General features: G+C 44.3%; 1 protein-coding gene across 2 annotated transcripts in view; it reads left to right on the top strand.

Moving 5' to 3' along the window:
- The first annotated feature begins 249 nt into the window (after window positions 1-249).
- Window positions 250-16,959, top strand: part of UBXN2B (UBX domain protein 2B) — a 29,230-nt gene continuing 12,520 nt past the window's right edge. For both annotated transcript variants that reach the window (XM_059673133.1, XM_059673132.1), the window contains exons 1-7: window positions 250-397; window positions 6,311-6,414; window positions 7,924-8,074; window positions 10,116-10,199; window positions 11,003-11,112; window positions 13,416-13,553; window positions 16,764-16,925. In XM_059673133.1, coding sequence (XP_059529116.1) covers window positions 317-397; window positions 6,311-6,414; window positions 7,924-8,074; window positions 10,116-10,199; window positions 11,003-11,112; window positions 13,416-13,553; window positions 16,764-16,925 — 830 coding nt within the window. In that variant the 5' untranslated portion in view covers window positions 250-316. The remainder of the gene's footprint in view (window positions 398-6,310; window positions 6,415-7,923; window positions 8,075-10,115; window positions 10,200-11,002; window positions 11,113-13,415; window positions 13,554-16,763; window positions 16,926-16,959) is intronic.

Raw genomic sequence — 16,959 nt, 5'->3', positions numbered from 1 at the left:
TTAGTTCAAAGAACTTGCAAGTCTCTGCTGCCCCCTCTGGCGGCTTACAGAATCTGCAGGGATGCCTCGGGGTACAGGAAGCTCTGGCAGAGGCCTCTCCACGGAGAAACTGAGCCAATCTCCTTTAAGGAAAAAAGGAGGCTAGGACAGGTAGGGTAGCGCCGGAAAGGAGGGGCGCGCACCGGCGCAGGAGGAAGCGGGGGCGCGCGCGGAAGCCGGACGCACGGGAACGGCCTCCCCCGTTGCCGGGCAACCGGCCCGGAAGTTGCGGGAGGCACCTCTTCCGCAGGCGCTGGCACCTGCGAGCGGGTCCAAGATGGCGGAAGGCGGCGATGCGGGGCCGGGGGAGCCGGACCGACCCTTGGGGCCGAGACCCCCGAGCGCGCGGGACTTGCAGGTGCAGCGAGCGGCCGAGGCGGGGCCTGGCGGCGGGCGGGGCCGCGGGCGGGGCGTGTGGGAGGCCGACCTGGGGACCGCATTGGGACTCGGGCGGCGCAGCGTCCGCGGGTGTTCGTGGGAACAAGTGTCGGTTTCCCCTGTGCCCTGCTTGCAAAGTGAGAAGGCCCCGTTCCGTTCAGAGCGGCGTGTCGTGGGGTCTGCGGCGGGCGTTGCGGGGCCCTGGCCGCGGAGGGGAGGCGGACTGTGGGGAGGGGAAACGGGCGCGCGCTTAGAAAGGAGTAACAGGTGTCGGGCTGGATCTGCCTCCCGGAGGCTGTTTCTGTCTTGAATATAGACAGAAACGGTGCTTTCTGATCAGGTGGCTTTTCCCTTTTAAGGGAGGAACTGCAGGCTTTCCCCCCAGGGGTGCCCAGCCTGGCGGTGGGAGTGGCAGCCTGTGCAGCGTTGCACCTGGGAGACGGGGCGTGGAAACGGCGCGAAGCTATAGGACGCGGACGGGAGGCAGCTACTCAGCAGGCTGCACCGGACTCTGCCTTTACCGGATGCTTAACACGGCTTGGCTCATTTTAGGCTTTTTTATTTTTATGTTTCGGCCTCCTTATGAGATCATTGATAAAATCCAACAAGTGGCCGCCTATAGCGAGCTACCTAATGAAGCATGAATGACACTGAACGCACAGCCTTGGTGGAAAAGTTCTATTTATAGTCCCACCTTCCTTCTCCGCTTCTCTGAGCACAGGTTGACCACCTGCCACGGAGCACACTGCTGAGCTCTGGGGATGCTGAGGTACATGCATAGGGCATCGCACCCACGGTTGGTGCTGGGATACAATGGAAAAGGACATTTCTACCTTTTTTTTTTGTTTGTTTGTTACAGAAATAAGATACGAATATATTTTGGGCAATATTTAAGATGGCATATGATGGCATGCCAAAATAAGCAGTGCATGAAATGAGGACTTGGAGAATGGTGAGGTCAGGTTAGGAGATGAACCAGTGCCCATAAGTCAGTTCAGTAGGAGTAAAGAGCATCGAGGAATAGCAAAGCTATTGTCTGTCTTACTTTCTACTGTAGACCCCCTCACCAAGAGGCAATGTGGGATGCTGGGGGAAATGGAGATTCCGGTCAGGGCAACTGCGGTTAGCATCTTGGTCCTGCCACTTAGCCGTTGGGTGACCTTAGGAGAACTTAACCTCTCTCATGCTCAGTGTCTTTATTTATAAGCTAGGGGTGATGTAATTGACCATTGATTACCTGATTCTTGGCAAAGTTACCAACAATCCAGTGGATTAACACATGATTAATGATCAGATATTCTGATAGTGCTACCATCAATTAGAAGATAGGGTTTTTGTTTTTTTTATTTATGAACTAGAGGCCGGTGCATGAAAGTTCGTGCACTCGGTGGAGGGGGGTGGTCCCCCTCAGCCCGGCCTGCGCCCTCTCACAGTCCTGGGGAATCGGGCCTAAGCTGGCCGTCAGACATCACTCTGGCAGCTCAAGAGCCCTCGGGGGATGTCCACCTGCCAGCTTAGGCCCGCTGCCCAGGAGATCGGGCCTAAGCAGGCAGGCGGACATCCCCCGAGGAGTCCCGGACTGCGAGAGGGCGCAGGCTGGGCTGAGGGAACCCCCCTCCAGTGCACATATTTTCTGCTCTGGCTCTCTAGTGTTTAATATTAACTTGGTAATAAGAGAGTTGTGAGGAAGAGCATAAAAGTAATTCATAGATCCCAAATAATATAATCAGCTCCAGAGGAAATCCATAAAGGGATATTCTTTTGAAGAGATTTCAGGCAGGTAAAATTCCCAAAAACTTTGGGCCCAAGTTGTCAGTCACAACGTCTGTCTCTGTTTCTGTATCTATGTGTCTCTCTCACTCTCATTTTTGTTGTTGTTTTTAAGAGGTAAAGTAGGGAAAGGGCGTAGGTGATATACAAACAGCACTGCAGAAAGAAAAGAAATCTTGGGGAAAATGAAACACTGATATAATCATCATTAAACATTTTTAAATAATATTTCCTAGTAATGGAGCACTTGTCTTACATTTTACATACACTATGTATTCCATAAGACAACCCTTTAAGATAATTTTTTAATAGACATTTAAAGATGAGGGAAGCACTCAGAGAAGTTAAAAAATTTGCCCACCGTCACAATAAGAGCATAAGTTAGGATTTAATTCAGTTCTTTTAGATTACAAAGCACTTTTATAATTAGGATGTCTAGCAAAATTGCTGTTAGAAAAATGAAAGCTGTTTGATCTGGGTAGAATGAGGGTAAAAATTTAGGGAGGAAAAATAAAGCCATTTATTTCTGTTTTCTAATGTGTATATTTTAAAATTTTATTAATAGAATCTTCAAAGAACTAACTTTGCCCCAATTCCCTGTTCTTTTCCTCCAGAGGAAAGAAACCCTGGAAGTAGTTTTCTTATCTCTTATGTTTCTAGAAGGAGTACCTTATCTGTTTTTTGTGTGTTTTTGTTTTGTTTCTTGGTTTTTGGTTTTTTCTTTCTCTCAAAGATTATGACCATGTCAATTATAATTGAACTAGAGGCCCAGTGCATGAATTTGGGCATGGGTGAGGTCCCTAGGCCTGGCCGGACATCAGGGCCGATTAGGTTCCCTGTCTCCCCGCCTCCTCCTTCCCTTGCCGCCTGCATGCTGCCACCATGCAGTTCCCCACCTCCCGCCTCCTCCTCCCCTCGCCACCCGCCACCACCCACCCCTGGTGCCCCGTCCCAGCCCAGGGCCCAAACCCGACCGGGTGAGCAGGACCTTCCGGCCAGGGGGAGGGGCCAGGAGGTTGGCTGTCAGCCCTGAGGAGGGAGCCAGCCCTTGGCCCCCTTAGGAAAGGGACCGTGTACACCGCCACCCACCCCTGGTTCCCTGTCCCAGCCTGGGAGCCCGGCCACAATCAGGCGATCGGGGCCTGCCAGCCAGGGGGTGGGACCAGGAGGTTGGTCGACAAGCCCCATCGGTGATCAGGGCCTGCGGGCTGGGGGCAGTTCCTGCATTGAGTGTCTGCCTCCTGGTGGTCAGTGCGCATCATAGCAACTGGTCATTCTGGTCATTCCATTATAGCAGTTGCTTAGGCGCATACACACACACACACACACACACACACACATACACACATACATACATATATACATACACTAAGAGGCCCGGTGCACGAAATTCGTGCACTGTGGTGGTGTTGCGGGCGTCCCTCAGCCTGGCCTGCGCCCTCTCGCAGTCCAGCACCACTTGGGGGATGTCTGCCAGCTGGCTTAGGCCCGCTCCCCAGGGGGGATTGGGCCTAAGCTGTCAGTTGGACATTCCTCTTGCAGTCCAGGACCCCTCCTTCCTTACTGCCTGCCTACTCGCTGCTCCTTACCTCATCTCGCTGGCTGCTCCTTAGTGCTGCCACCGAGTCAGGAGAGGCTCTCACCACCTCCACTGCGCTCGCCAGCTGTGGCCTGGCTTCTGGCTGAGCGGCGTTCCCCCTGTGGGAGCACACTGACCACCAGGGGGCAGCTCCTGCATTGAGCATCTGCCCCCTGGTGGTCAATGCACATCATAGTGACCAGTCATTCTGGTCATTCTGCCATAGTAGTCGCTTAAGCTTTTATTATATAGATAGATAACCACAAGGGCATTAAGGAAAGTTTTTCGAGTTATTGTCCAAAAATATCAAAAGTGGGAACAAAATAACACTGAAATATTTGGTTAACTTTTTAAAATTCCAATTTCAAGAACTATGTTTTGTTTATTTCATTTTGCAGATAGCCAGCCATTCTATCTAATAAAAGAGAAACATGGTAATTAGCGTACGACCGCTACCCTTCCCATTGGCTAATCAGGGCCGTATGCAAATTAACTGCCAGCCAAGATGGCGGCCGGCAGCCAGGCAGCTTGAAACTAACATGAGGCTTGCTTGCTTCGGTGACGGAGGAAACCAACGTTCCCCGCCTGCCTTGCCGGCCTCTGAGCTTGCAGTTTGAAACATAGTTACAAATATAGAAGCTAAACAAAACCCCAGAAACCTGCTTTCAGCGAGCTGGGATCTCAGAGCTGGAGTTATATATTGTTTCGATTATAGAACCGAAACAAACCAGATACCTGCTTTCAGGAGCGGAGGCCTAAGAGCTGGAGCCTCAGAGCTAAAGCTGGCCCAGAATAAAAATAAAAAAAGAAAGAAAAAAAGGAGCAGTTGGGAGCTTCAGTTACCCGCCAGCCTGAAAACAGCCCTCAGCCCCTCACCCAGACTGGCCAGGCACCCTAGTGGGGACCCCCACCCTGATCCAGGACACCCTTCAGGGCAAACAAGCCGGCCCCCACCCGTGCACCAGGCCTCTATCCTATATAGTAAAAGGGTAATATGCCTCCCGGCACTGGGATCAGTGTGACAGGAGGCAGCGCTCAACCCCCTGATCACCCTGCGGCTCTGTGTGTGACAGGGGGCAGGGCCACAACCTCCCTAACCGCCCTGCTCTGTTCGTGACAGGGGAAGGCGCCCCAACCCCCTGATCAGCCCTGCTCTGTGCCTGATAGGGGGGAGCTCCCCAACACCCTGATCGCCCTGCGGCTCTGTGTGTGACAGGGTGCAGCACCCCAACCCCCTGATCGGCTCTGCTCTGTGTGTGACAGGGTGCGGCTCCCCAACCCCCCCACCACCACCACCACGGCCCTGCTCTGTGTGTGACGGGGTAGAGCCATAACCTCCCCATGGGCCCTGCCCTGAGTGTGAGAGTGGCAGCGCCCCAACCCCCTGATGGGCCCTGCTCTGTGGGTGATAGAGGGCGGCGCCCCAACCCCCCCTCCATGGGCCCTGCTCTGTGTGTGATGGGGTAGAGGCATAACCTCCCCATCGGCCCTGCCCTGAGTGTGACAGTGGCAGCGCCCCACCCCCCTGATCAGCCCTGCTCTGTGGGTGATAGAGGGAGGTGCCCCAACCCCCTGATCCGCCCTGCTCTGTGCGTGACAGGGGGCAGCGCCCCAGCCCCCTAATTGGCCCTGCTCTGTGCGTGACAGGGGGTGGCACCGCAACCTCCCCATCGATCCTGCCTTGAGTGTGACGGGACGGTGCCCCAACCCCCCAATCGGCCCTACCCTGAGAGTGACTGAGGGTGGCATTGTAACCTCCCGATCCGCCCTGCTTTGTGCATGACACGGGGCGGCGCCCCAACTCCCCAATTGGCCCTGCTCTGAGCCCGACCAGGGGCTGCACCTAGGGATTGGGCCTGTCCTCTGTCACCCGGGAGCAGGCCTAAGCCAGCAGGTTGTTATCTCCCGAGGGGTTCCAGACTGCGAGAGGGCACAGGCTGGGCTGAGGGGACCCCCCCTTTGCCCCGAGTGCACAAATTTTTGTGCACCGGGCCTCTAGTATATCTACAATGCATAACTTGGTAGTATTGCTTTCTAAAAGTTATATAAACCATCTATTTAATTCATTGTCTGTCATTTTCCAGCGGCTTAATTTCCTAAACTTTATGACACTTATATGTCTGGTAGGCTTTTAAAAAGAATACTTTTGAAATTATTCTGTGTTTGGATTTTGAAAACTTGAACAGCTAAAGGAAATAATTTTTGACATCTGATGAGAGCAGGTTGTGAAACATCTTTAAAAGGATTGTAGAATTTAGGTTCAGCTTTGAAAATGATGTCACCAAATACTGTTTTTTAAACTGTTGAATAGTTATTTGAAAATAATTAAATAATAATTTTAATTTATTCTAATATCTGCAGCATTTTGGTTAGTTTTATAAAAGAAGAGTATGCATTGGTTTTATTTTGAAAGAGAGTAAGCAGTGGCCTTCATTGGAGCTCTTTGCTGTGCACTTACAAGTTAATGTTCTACTCATAATTTCTAGTTGTGTAGGAGAGTTTATTTCTAGTGTCACACTGTGTAACAAATCTGTTATTTTATAGCTGGCCTTGGCAGAATTGTACAAAGATGAAGTGAAATGCAAATCTTCCAAAACTGATAGACCTAAAGCTTCAGTCTTTAAAAGCCCACGAACACCACCTCAAAGGTAAGTTTTTCTCTTGTTTTTAAAAATGTTACCCCTTTTTAGTTCACTAATCCCAAATTGTTTAAATGGCCTTGAAATCTTTTAAAAATAAACATTATATAGGTTTTTCAGTGAGGTCTTTCTCACCAATACCCCTTCCTTTCTTTATCATTTTCTCTCCCTTTCTCTTCATCTTCCTTTCTCATTGCTACCTGTCTGTTGTACAGCTCCTAATCCTAACGCGTGTCTTACAAGCCAGCTATGTATGGTGCCAGATGGGTCCTGGAGATATTGAGGGATCACTTTGTAAAGTATATGATTATCTAACCACTATGCATACACCTGAAACTAATTCAAAATAATATTGAATATGAACTGTAATTTAAAGATAAAATTTAAAAAAGAAAAGAAAAAAGAGCCACCCATGGTAGCACGTGGACCCTGAGTATAAGCTCGGCAGGAAAGCTTCCTGCTTGGGGTAACCTGGGCCTCAGTGTATTGCCGGAGCTCTAGCAGGATGGGGGCAATCCCGCCTCCACTTCCCCCTGCCCTCAGCTGTGTGAGCCAGCCTTATGTTAGCTTCCGTTAGGAGGGTCTGCTTGCCAGTATCCACTGGTTCTCCAGGGGGACTTTTTCTTCACTTAACAGTGAATTGAGAGCTGGTCTGCCCCCTCTCTGTTCAGTTTTGCACATACTAATTTTGGAGAAAGTGTTGAAGGTGACCTTCATTCTTCGTCTCTAGTGCTGATATAATTTGCCCACTTTTTGTTTTGTGGGTCAGTTCAGTGCAGATTTGAAACTGATTTGGAGGGAATGGGTAGTTAAAAACATGAGCTCTGATTGTCACCTTATCCTTGAAGTCTCCATGTTGATATTTCATAGGTTATATTATCTGTTATTCTTGATTGAAAAAATCTTAAAAGATAAAATAGGATACTAATGTAGAGGCAATTTTACGTTCTGGAAGACCGTTATGAAGTTGGAGTGAGTAGAAATCAGTTTCTACATAGTTAATACACTAAAAAACTTGTTTGTGGTCTAAATTATTTACCTTTAACACAGGGTTATAATTTTTTAGTCCAGAGGACTCTTAGGAGTAAACCCTCTATGTGTAGCTCTGCAGTCTAGATTTAGGTGTTCACTCTCTCTAAAGGTCTCTTCACTAACGAAGTCCCTAGTGATTGTAGATTCCTCAGGGAAAAGACTTCGCTTTTGGTTGCCAACACTTCTCCCCACCACACTCCAAAAGCGCATTTATAAGTGATTGCAAAGGATGAGAGAGGAAGAACCAAGCCGGTTCTCATGCTGCATGCTGAGCTTGCTACAGGAATCTCTGCAAACTCCACAAGAAATGATATGAACTGTTCACTATTTATTCCTTAATCCTATTTTTAAAATTAAATATTTTCACAGAAGGCGTATAAATTATTCTTTTTACATTAAAGTTACTTTCTAAGACTGTAGCTTTTTACTTTAAAGTAGTTTATGGTTGTATTCTAAGTTTTTATTCACGAAGTGTAATGTTTAAAGGTTCTATTCAAGTGAGCATGAATACAGTGGATTGCATCTCGTTCGACCTTCAACTGGGAAAATAGTGAATGAACTTTTCAAAGAGGCAAAGGAACATGGGGCTGTCCCTCTACAGGAAGCCACAAGAGCTTCAGGTGATGACAAAACTAAGGTAAAGCTCAATTTCAAAACTAAGGATGCTACTTATATATTTAATCTCCTCTATAGGTTTTTTAAAAATTGATTTCAGAGAGAGAGGAAGGAAGAGAGGGAGTGAGGGAGGAGAGAGAGAGAAAGAGAGATTTGTTGTTCCACTTAGTTATGCATTCATTGGTTGATCTTGTATATGCCCTGACTGTGGTTTGAACCCGCAATCTTAGCATCTCAGGAAGACACTCCAACCAACTGAGCTACTCTCCCAGGGCTATAGTCTTTTATATTATTATATAACACTATTTTTCTAACTGTATATTTCTCCTTTAAATATTTGATTCATTTTTATAAGGTTATAATCTTTCTATTGATGATTGACAGTTGAGGCAGTTTCTTACATTTCTATGCAACATCTCTATTTACCTTTTTATTTTGAAGTAGTTATGCTCACAGGAACTTGCAAAAGGTATACAGAAAGGTGTTGTGTACCTTTCACCCAGTTTTCCCCAATACCCTAATGGCTAATGATGTTATTTGCATTTTCCTAATGGCCTATAATGTTGAACATCTTCTCGGGTGCTTATTTGCCACTCTCTTTATTTTTCCTCTTTAGTAAAATGTCTCTTCTTTACTTTGACCCATTTTCAAATTGGATTATTTGTTATAAACAAAATTGAGAGTTCTTTATTTTTTTGTGTGTATATTTCCTCCTAGACTGTAGCTTGTCTTTTCATTCTCGTACCAGGGTTTTTTATAAAGCAAAGTTTTAAATTTTGATGAAGTCCAATTTATCTTTTTTTTTTTTTTTTATGAATTATACTTTTAGTATCTTGTCTAAGAACTCTTCACCTAACGTTAGGTCCCAAAGATTTTCTCTGTGTTATCTAGAAAAGTTTTATAGTTTTCCATTTAAACCTGTGACCTATTTTGAGTTGATTTTGATTAAGTTTAAGTCAAGATTCTTATTTCTACTTGTGCAGAGGACGAATTGCTCCACCATGTTGAAAGGCTCTTTTTCTTTCATTGGATTATTTTTGTAACTTCTTCAGTTTCTGCAAAACTTTCTAGATGCAGTATTGGTATACTAAAGTTTATTTTTGTGTATAATTGCCATATCTATAATAATAAAAGCATAATATGCTAATTAGACTGGACATCCTTCTGGACAACCTTCCGGACAAAGTCAGGGCTGCTAGGGAAGCCTGGGTCCAGGGTGCTGGAGGGAAGCTGGTGCTAGCAGCTGAGGGAAGGAAGGCCTACTCTTGCACAAATTTTGTGCATCCGACCTCTAGTGTTCTCATAATTAACATTTCCCAACCTGATTTCTCTTGTCAAATCATTTGGGGAGGTTTCCTAAACTACCATATAGTCAACTGGCCAGGGCAAGAAACATAACTTCTTACTTGAATACACCTCTTTGTGTTGTAACATAAGACTTTAATGTTAATGTGCTGTTTTCCTGGAAAATATAAACCAGTTTGACTAATTATAGTTAATTTAGTTTTAAAATATATATCACACACTACAGGCCCAGTGCATGAGATTCATGCACATGGTGGGGTCCCTCAGCCCGGCCTGCACCCTCTCACAGTCTGGGACCCCTCGGGGGGATGTCCGCCTGCCAGCTTAGGCCCGATCCCCCAGGCTAAGCCGGCAGTCAGACATCCCTCTCGCCATCCGGGACCCCTCACTCCTTATCACCCACCTGCAGAGAAGGTGGGAGAGGCTCCCGCCACTGCTGCTGCGCTTACCAGTCAGAAGCTGGGCTTGCTGCTCCTTAGCTCTGCCTTGGAGGTGGAAGAGGCTCCCGCCACCACCGCTGTACCCGCCAGCGGTGAGCCTGGCTTCTGGCTGAGCAGCGCTCCCCCTGTGGGAGCACACTGACCACCAGGGGCAGCTCCTGCATTGAGCATCTGCCCTCTGGTGGTCAGTGCGTTATAGTGACCAGTAGTTCTGCCGTTCGGTTGATTTGCATATTAGGCCTTTATTATATAGGATTATTGCAACATACTGCTTAATAAGCCTTAGAGAATTTTTAACTCACTTGCTTTGTATTTTAGTCCTTTACAGGTGGAGGATACAGATTGGGTAATTCCATTTGTAAACAGTCTGAATATATCTATGGAGAAAATCAGATGCAAGATGTAGGTACAGTAATCAAAGTGAAAAATTATAGATATTTGCCTCTAGTTACTACTGTTTATTTTAAAATTAAAAGTTGGTAATATAAATATCTTTTTGTTTTCTTAATTTGTAAAGCAGATTAAAAGGCCTAATTTGTAAGTTTTCAGTCTCAAATTTTATCTTTTGTATCCCTAATGTGCCTTGCACTTAGAGATACATAACTATTTGTTGACAGAATTGTATGATTCACTGTAAAATAAGCTTATATATGTATGATGATGATTATTATAAATGGTGTAGTTATGACATAGAGTGAGCAGAGTTGTAAACATAGCAATACCTAAGTCATTATTTCATTTACCTTTTGAAATTTCGGAGTTATAACTTTATTTTAAACATGTAGTTTAGCCTTGGCGGGTCCCTAGAAATTCTGTCTTGCACCTTGGAATAAATATTTAAGTTCTGTATTAGAAAATATGGACACGGAAGGAGAAGGTGGGTGCAGAGTGCAGCTGAATGATCTCATTGCTTTTGTTTTCTCAATGAACTAGAAATAATTGTGCCTTGAAGCCAGGGCCCAGGTGTGGGACCTGTGGGACCTTTGGTGTTTCAGCCATGGTCCATTTGTTAAGCTAACTACAGATCTGCTTAGCAGACACACATGGTTTCACGTATGTCTTTATTTTAACTGTGAATAAGGAGAGTACAAATAACTCCATATTTTAAATTAAGTAAGTTGTTTAAAATTACATTTAAAACTTAAGATTGATGCAAATAGATTTTTGTATTTTCTTTATCTTTGTTTTTTTTCTGTGCTCAAAAGGTTCAGATTTTGCTTAAGTTGTGGAGCAATGGTTTCAGTTTAGATGATGGAGAATTGAGACCCTACAATGATCCAGTGAATGCTCAATTTCTGGAGTCTGTTAAAAGAGGGTAAGCTGTATTATTGTGTTCTATTTGTTATTCAGGGTGGGAGTTTTTTGTTTTGTTTTGTTTGTTTTGTTTTGTTTTTGTTTTTTAAGCAGAATGCCATTCAGTAGGACTCTACTGGTATCTAAGAATTGGATTATGTAAGTGACTCCTGGGGGAAGGGTATTTCTAAATATATAAAGGACATATTATTGTCTATAAGTTACTGTTTTCACCTGTGGGGAGTGGGAAAGCAGTAAGACATCGTCCCTTTAAAAATCTGATGAAGCTATCTATGTTCCCAACTCTAAGAAGAACCACCTCAGTATAATCAATTAATTGATTAGCATGTAGTTGCCATCCACTAAGCCACTGTCCTGCTTACTGTTGACAGGGTGACTCATTGCATGTATGCCTGAAATTCAGCAGCTTATATTAGAAATCTTTTAAAGTGGCATTACTGCTGGCAGAAGATTTCAAAAGGTTAGTTTGAAGTTATAATTTATGAAAGTAAACCAATATACAGTACTCTGACCCGCCTTAAGAACATCATAGCTCACTAGCCCTTACTGAAGAATAAGATATTTTACTGAGATATTGGTGATGAACTGGGAAATTTAAGTAGCAGTAAAGGGACTGGAGTAGGAGGTTATACTCCACCCAGGAACTGAAGACAGGGCTTTTCCAAGTGATGAAATATATCCAAGTGGAGTAGAGATGAAACTCATTGGAGTTGAGATAGGGAAAGAACACTCTGGAGAAAGGGTATTTTAGAACATTAATTAGCATGAATTTTGAATTTGAATTCATCAGAGATAATGTCAGGATATCAAAAAAAGGCAAGAAATGCTGTAAGCTGTAGGTAGTATGCTGAAGTCATTGAGAAAGGTGGGAGGCTGACCTGGGAGGCAGTATATGATAGTTTAAGTCAATGCTTCGGACTGGGAACCCTGCAGAGTCACTGGGAAGAGATGGGAGTGATGAGTAGGGAATGGGTTCATCTGCTAAGTGAAGATCAGCAGTACAGTTGAAATTGATGCTTATTTCAAGATGGTAGAAGAAAAGAACTTATTGATGACGAATGTATTATAGATGAAAACTAATTTGTTAAGTGAAAATAATGTATAAACTTTGTAGGCTACCGTTCACACAGTATGATATACTACTTCTTTAAAAAATTTGAATCACACCATATTCTCAAACAAATTATGATCAAGAATAGTTTTAGAAAAGACTCCTTGAAAGCAGTGATTGATAACAGACAGTGATTGTCAGCTATGTAATTGTTGTTCCCTTTTTATAACAAATATTTTGTAATACATCTTCAGTATCTCCAAAGAAAAATTCATAAATCTATGTATATTATTTCCAAAAAATTAAAGTAAATTTTATCTTACAAATATTGAGGGACTAAAAGAAAGTAATTTACCATAAAATTATACATATTTCAGTTTCTAAATACCCAAGTATGACCACACCAGAAGATACAACAAAGCAGCCAGATAATTTGCACTTATGTGCAGACTAGCACTTCTCACATCAATGTGACAGGCATAAAAACAGAATAGGGAGGTATAGGAAGTTGGCAACTTCATTGCTATAAGTGGCAGTGCAGACAGGGATTTGTTCTAAACAAAAGAAGTTGCAGTCTTCCCTCCGTTTATATGGAAGATGGAAATTGCAAAGCATATTAAAACAGTACACACACAAAAACAGGTTTTGAGGTTTTGCTTATATGTAAGACAGAGCCTAAGCCTTGGGTTTTAGGCTCAGACATTATAAACAGTGTCATTCGTCATCATATGACTCTCTGGCAGGGTATTCAGTGGTTCTGTGGAACCTGAGACAAGTCTTCATTGTGCAAGATGGCTCCCCCGTGTCAGAGCATCATTCATCCCCCGCCCTGACTGGGCAGCAGCACTCAGCAGCCACACAACAATCAAAAATATCCCTATCATTTTGAAAACCTCTTCCAGGAGTTTGGAAAGAAATATCTGCATTAACTGTTATGTCCTCATAGGAATTTCCTAGTGTTATTTTAGGTAAGAATTGCTGCCTTGCAATTTATCAGAAGCACTCCAAGATCACTATGACAACAAAAAATCTCTATGTTGAGAATCTCTAAGGAATGATGTGATGCAACTTCAAGAAAGAAATATCTATAGATAAAGAAATATTAATCATCACAGAAACGTTTATATTACAAATTTATGCAAAAATTGTGGTTTTCCAGTATAGCTCACAACTTGATTATATCAATATCAACACTATAGATTCTTTTTTTTTTTCCCAAAAGTTAACTAAAACCTTTTTCCCTTTTTTAAAAGAGAAATTCCCCCAGAGCTTCAGCGACTGGTTCATGGTGGCCAAGTGAACTTGGATATGGAGGATCATCAGGATCAAGAATACATAAAACCCAGATTGAAGTTCAAGGCTTTTAGTGGAGATGGACAAAAACTTGGAAGGTAGAATCCTAAAATGAGAAAAATACTTGTGTGTGTTCAACATGAATTGCCTTTGGGAAGAAAATATATCAAAATAATCTAGAAAGTAAAAACTAAAACTTTGCTGATGGAATTAGATATGCAAATCTGGTGTCAATATTAGTAGCTAATACTTAGATAGCAGTTACCACATTCTTGGCCCTCTAAGCACTTTACATACATTAACTCATTTAATCTTCACACCACTTTTCCCTATGGACCCTGTTATCCCTCCTTTTGCAGATGCAGTATTTTGCCCACATTGATTGAGGTGGGAAGTGATGAGCATGTATGATTCAAACCAGGAACTCTGGCTCCAGAGTCTGTGCTTTTACCATTAGACCATCTTGTCTCTATCTAAATACATAGTGTCAAAGGGGGATATTGGAAGGGGTTGTTGATTAGATAAAACAATAGATATCTTAGATCATAGCTTTAAGCATGCTTAGGTGCCACTGAGCTCTTGCAGCAAAGAAGTGTGCTTAAGTTGGCTTTTCTCAATACATTTTAAGCAGCCAAAGTCTTTCTTCAAGTTACGGAAGCCCAATATGTATTTAAAACACATATGAAACCTGAGTTCCTCTGGTTGTAAGAGAAGGAGGTATTATCTCAGACATTTCCCAAGAACCCCTTGAATTCTGCTGAGCATAATTTAGAAACCAGTGTGCATGGTATAGTGTATGAGTGGACTCCTTTATAACAGCCTGGCTTAAAAGACTCTTCATAAATCTTGTAAAATAAGTTAGTACAGGTTATCCTCTATTTGTCCACATTATCACTACAGGTGACCTGTGGAATTGATGCATCAGTCATGTGTCCCACATACCCTTTTGTGCATGTTTTATTCCTTTTCATATAATTCCTTCCCTTCCAAGATCTTTTCATTTGCATTGGGCACACTGGTTCTCTATTCCCCTCTCCTCAAAATAGGAAAGAATTCAGTATCGGTTCTTTATCCCTGTCTTTCATATCTCGAGTCTCCATTTCTGTATCATTTTCTGCTTTTGTTATTGGAGAAAAACGTTCCTCATCTTCCCCCATCACTAGTGGGAGTGGGGTTCTTGAGGTACCGCTGGAATGAGCATTTCTGGAGACTTCCACAGGAGGATGAGATATAGTAGAAAACTTTATTTCTATGGAATTACACCCCTCAGTTTCCAAAGTCCCTTTTCCCTTAGTCCAGTCATAGAAGGAGTGTAGCTGGGGTTTCAGTAAAGCTAAAATCAGAGCCAGGGTCCAGAGTTTTTGTTCCATGTTGGAGTCGGGTCCAGTTCAGTATCAAGCTAGTTGCAGTCCATTAGTCCATTGAGTGTAGGGGTCCACATGGTCGTGGGCCACATGGGAGAATGCAAGGAAGCCAAGTGTGCCAAGAGCATAAGAGAATGAGCTTTTGTTTAGGGGATTATATATCCCAAATTTCCATGCACTTGCAGTGGCCACACTCATTCTGGCCAACCATCTCTGTCACCAGGTGTGATTGACTGGCAAATACCTTTCCTTTGTCATCCCAGCTTTACTGGGCATGCGTCTATCTTCCCTATGTCCAGTCCTCTCTCCCCAGTGTTTTGCAGGGAACATGCCTGTAATGTCTGGCCTTCCCTTTTCAGCTTTCCAAGCCTATCTAATAAAGCAGGAATATGCAAATTGACCATCACTCCATCACAAAATGGCAGCGCCCAGGCCCCTCAGCTCCGCCGGAGGAGCAGAGGCAGGCGGGGCAGCTGGACCTGCCCCCAGAAGTCCTCCAGTCCGTTCAGTCCCACTGGCAGCTAGCCGGCAAGCAGGCCCCTCAGAGAGCAGACAGCAGGGCCTGCTTGCAGGTTGCTGCAGCGACCGGGCGAGCAGGCAAGCGGGCCCTGCAGAGAGCAGAAAACCACGGGGAGTGGGCCTAAGCCATCAGTAGGACATCCCCTGAGGGCTCCCGGATTGGAGGGGGTGCAGGTTGGGCTGAGGGAACCCACCTCATGCATGAATTTTATGCACTGGGTCTCTAGTCTATATATATAAAAGCCTAAGCAACCGTTAAAACCGAACGACTGGAACTACCGAAATGACTGGTCAACCAGTTGCTATGACATGCACTGAGCACCAAGGGGCAGACGCTTAACGCAGGAGCTGTCCTCTGGTGGTCAGTGCGCTCCCATAGCCAACCTCCCAAGCCGGCCAGCCAACCTCCCATGGCCCCTCCCCCTCCAGCCAGCCAACCTCCTGCGGCCCCTACCCCCAGCCGGCCAACCTCTTGTGGCCCCTCCCCCTGGCTGGCTGGCCCCCCGATAGGCCCGAATCACCAGCCAGGCTGAGGAACCCCACCCATGCGCAAATTCGTGCACCGGTCCTCTAGTTATTAATAACTAGCTAATTATAATGCCATCACTTTTAGAGACTGATTTCTGAGACATGTAGGAAATACAAGTACATATGGTAACCTGCCTTTTTTAAAGACCGAAACACATCCTTCAGTGCCCAGCAACTAGATTTTGTTTGATAAAGTGTTCTAGGACTTACTGGTACAGGCACACCTTGTATTATTGCACTTTAGTTTATTGAGCTTCATAGATGGTGCATTTTTTTTACAAACTGAAGGCAAGACCCTTCACCAGCAAAAAGATTACGACTTGCCTTACTGTGTTACACATTTTATTGTGATACGCGCTTTATTGTGGTGGTCTGGAACCAAACCTGAATCTCTGAGATATGCCTGTATCACGTACCTTTGTACCCCAATATTTCCTCCATTTTACAAATGACAGAGCTGGGATTCAAAGAGATTAATTTACTTAAGTTTACACAGTAAACATGGCTGAGATTTGAAACCAAGTCTGTCTGTGCTCTTAGTCATTCTTTGATGTTAACTCAAAGTTGCTCAGATTTCTGACTAAAGGCCGGTGTTTGCTAAACAGTTTCATGAAACTTCAAAGGGATAAAGAAGGAAGGAGTACACAAATAGGCTTTTTAAAGAGATTGGATAAACTAAATCAAAATCATAGGGTCCAAAATAACTGTAATATAATGAAAGAGCTTGGAAGAAGTATAGGAGACCAAAGGGGCCATGTTCTTGCTAGTCCAGAAGCCAGAGGAGGGGCTAGCTGGAGAGTCAGGGATCAGTCTCAGTGGTTATGCCACCGTCTTCAGTTTGTTACATGTCTTATGTGTTTGCATTTGTTTTCTAACTCTTTCATTCTTATTTCATAGCCTTACCCCTGAAATTGTCAGTACACCATCCTCCCCAGAAGAGGAGGAGAAGTCAATACTTGATGCAGCTGTTCTGATTGATGATTCAATGCCAACAACAAAAATTCAAATCAGGCTGGCAGATGGGAGTCGTTTGATACAAAGATTCAATAGTACACACAGGTAAGCTTCTAGTTTACTCTCACACATAGGGTTA

The sequence above is a fragment of the Myotis daubentonii genome, chromosome 17, assembly GCF_963259705.1.
Source record: "Myotis daubentonii chromosome 17, mMyoDau2.1, whole genome shotgun sequence".
Classification (NCBI taxonomy): domain Eukaryota; kingdom Metazoa; phylum Chordata; class Mammalia; order Chiroptera; family Vespertilionidae; genus Myotis; species Myotis daubentonii.
This window is presented reverse-complemented; position numbering and strand designations above follow the sequence as displayed.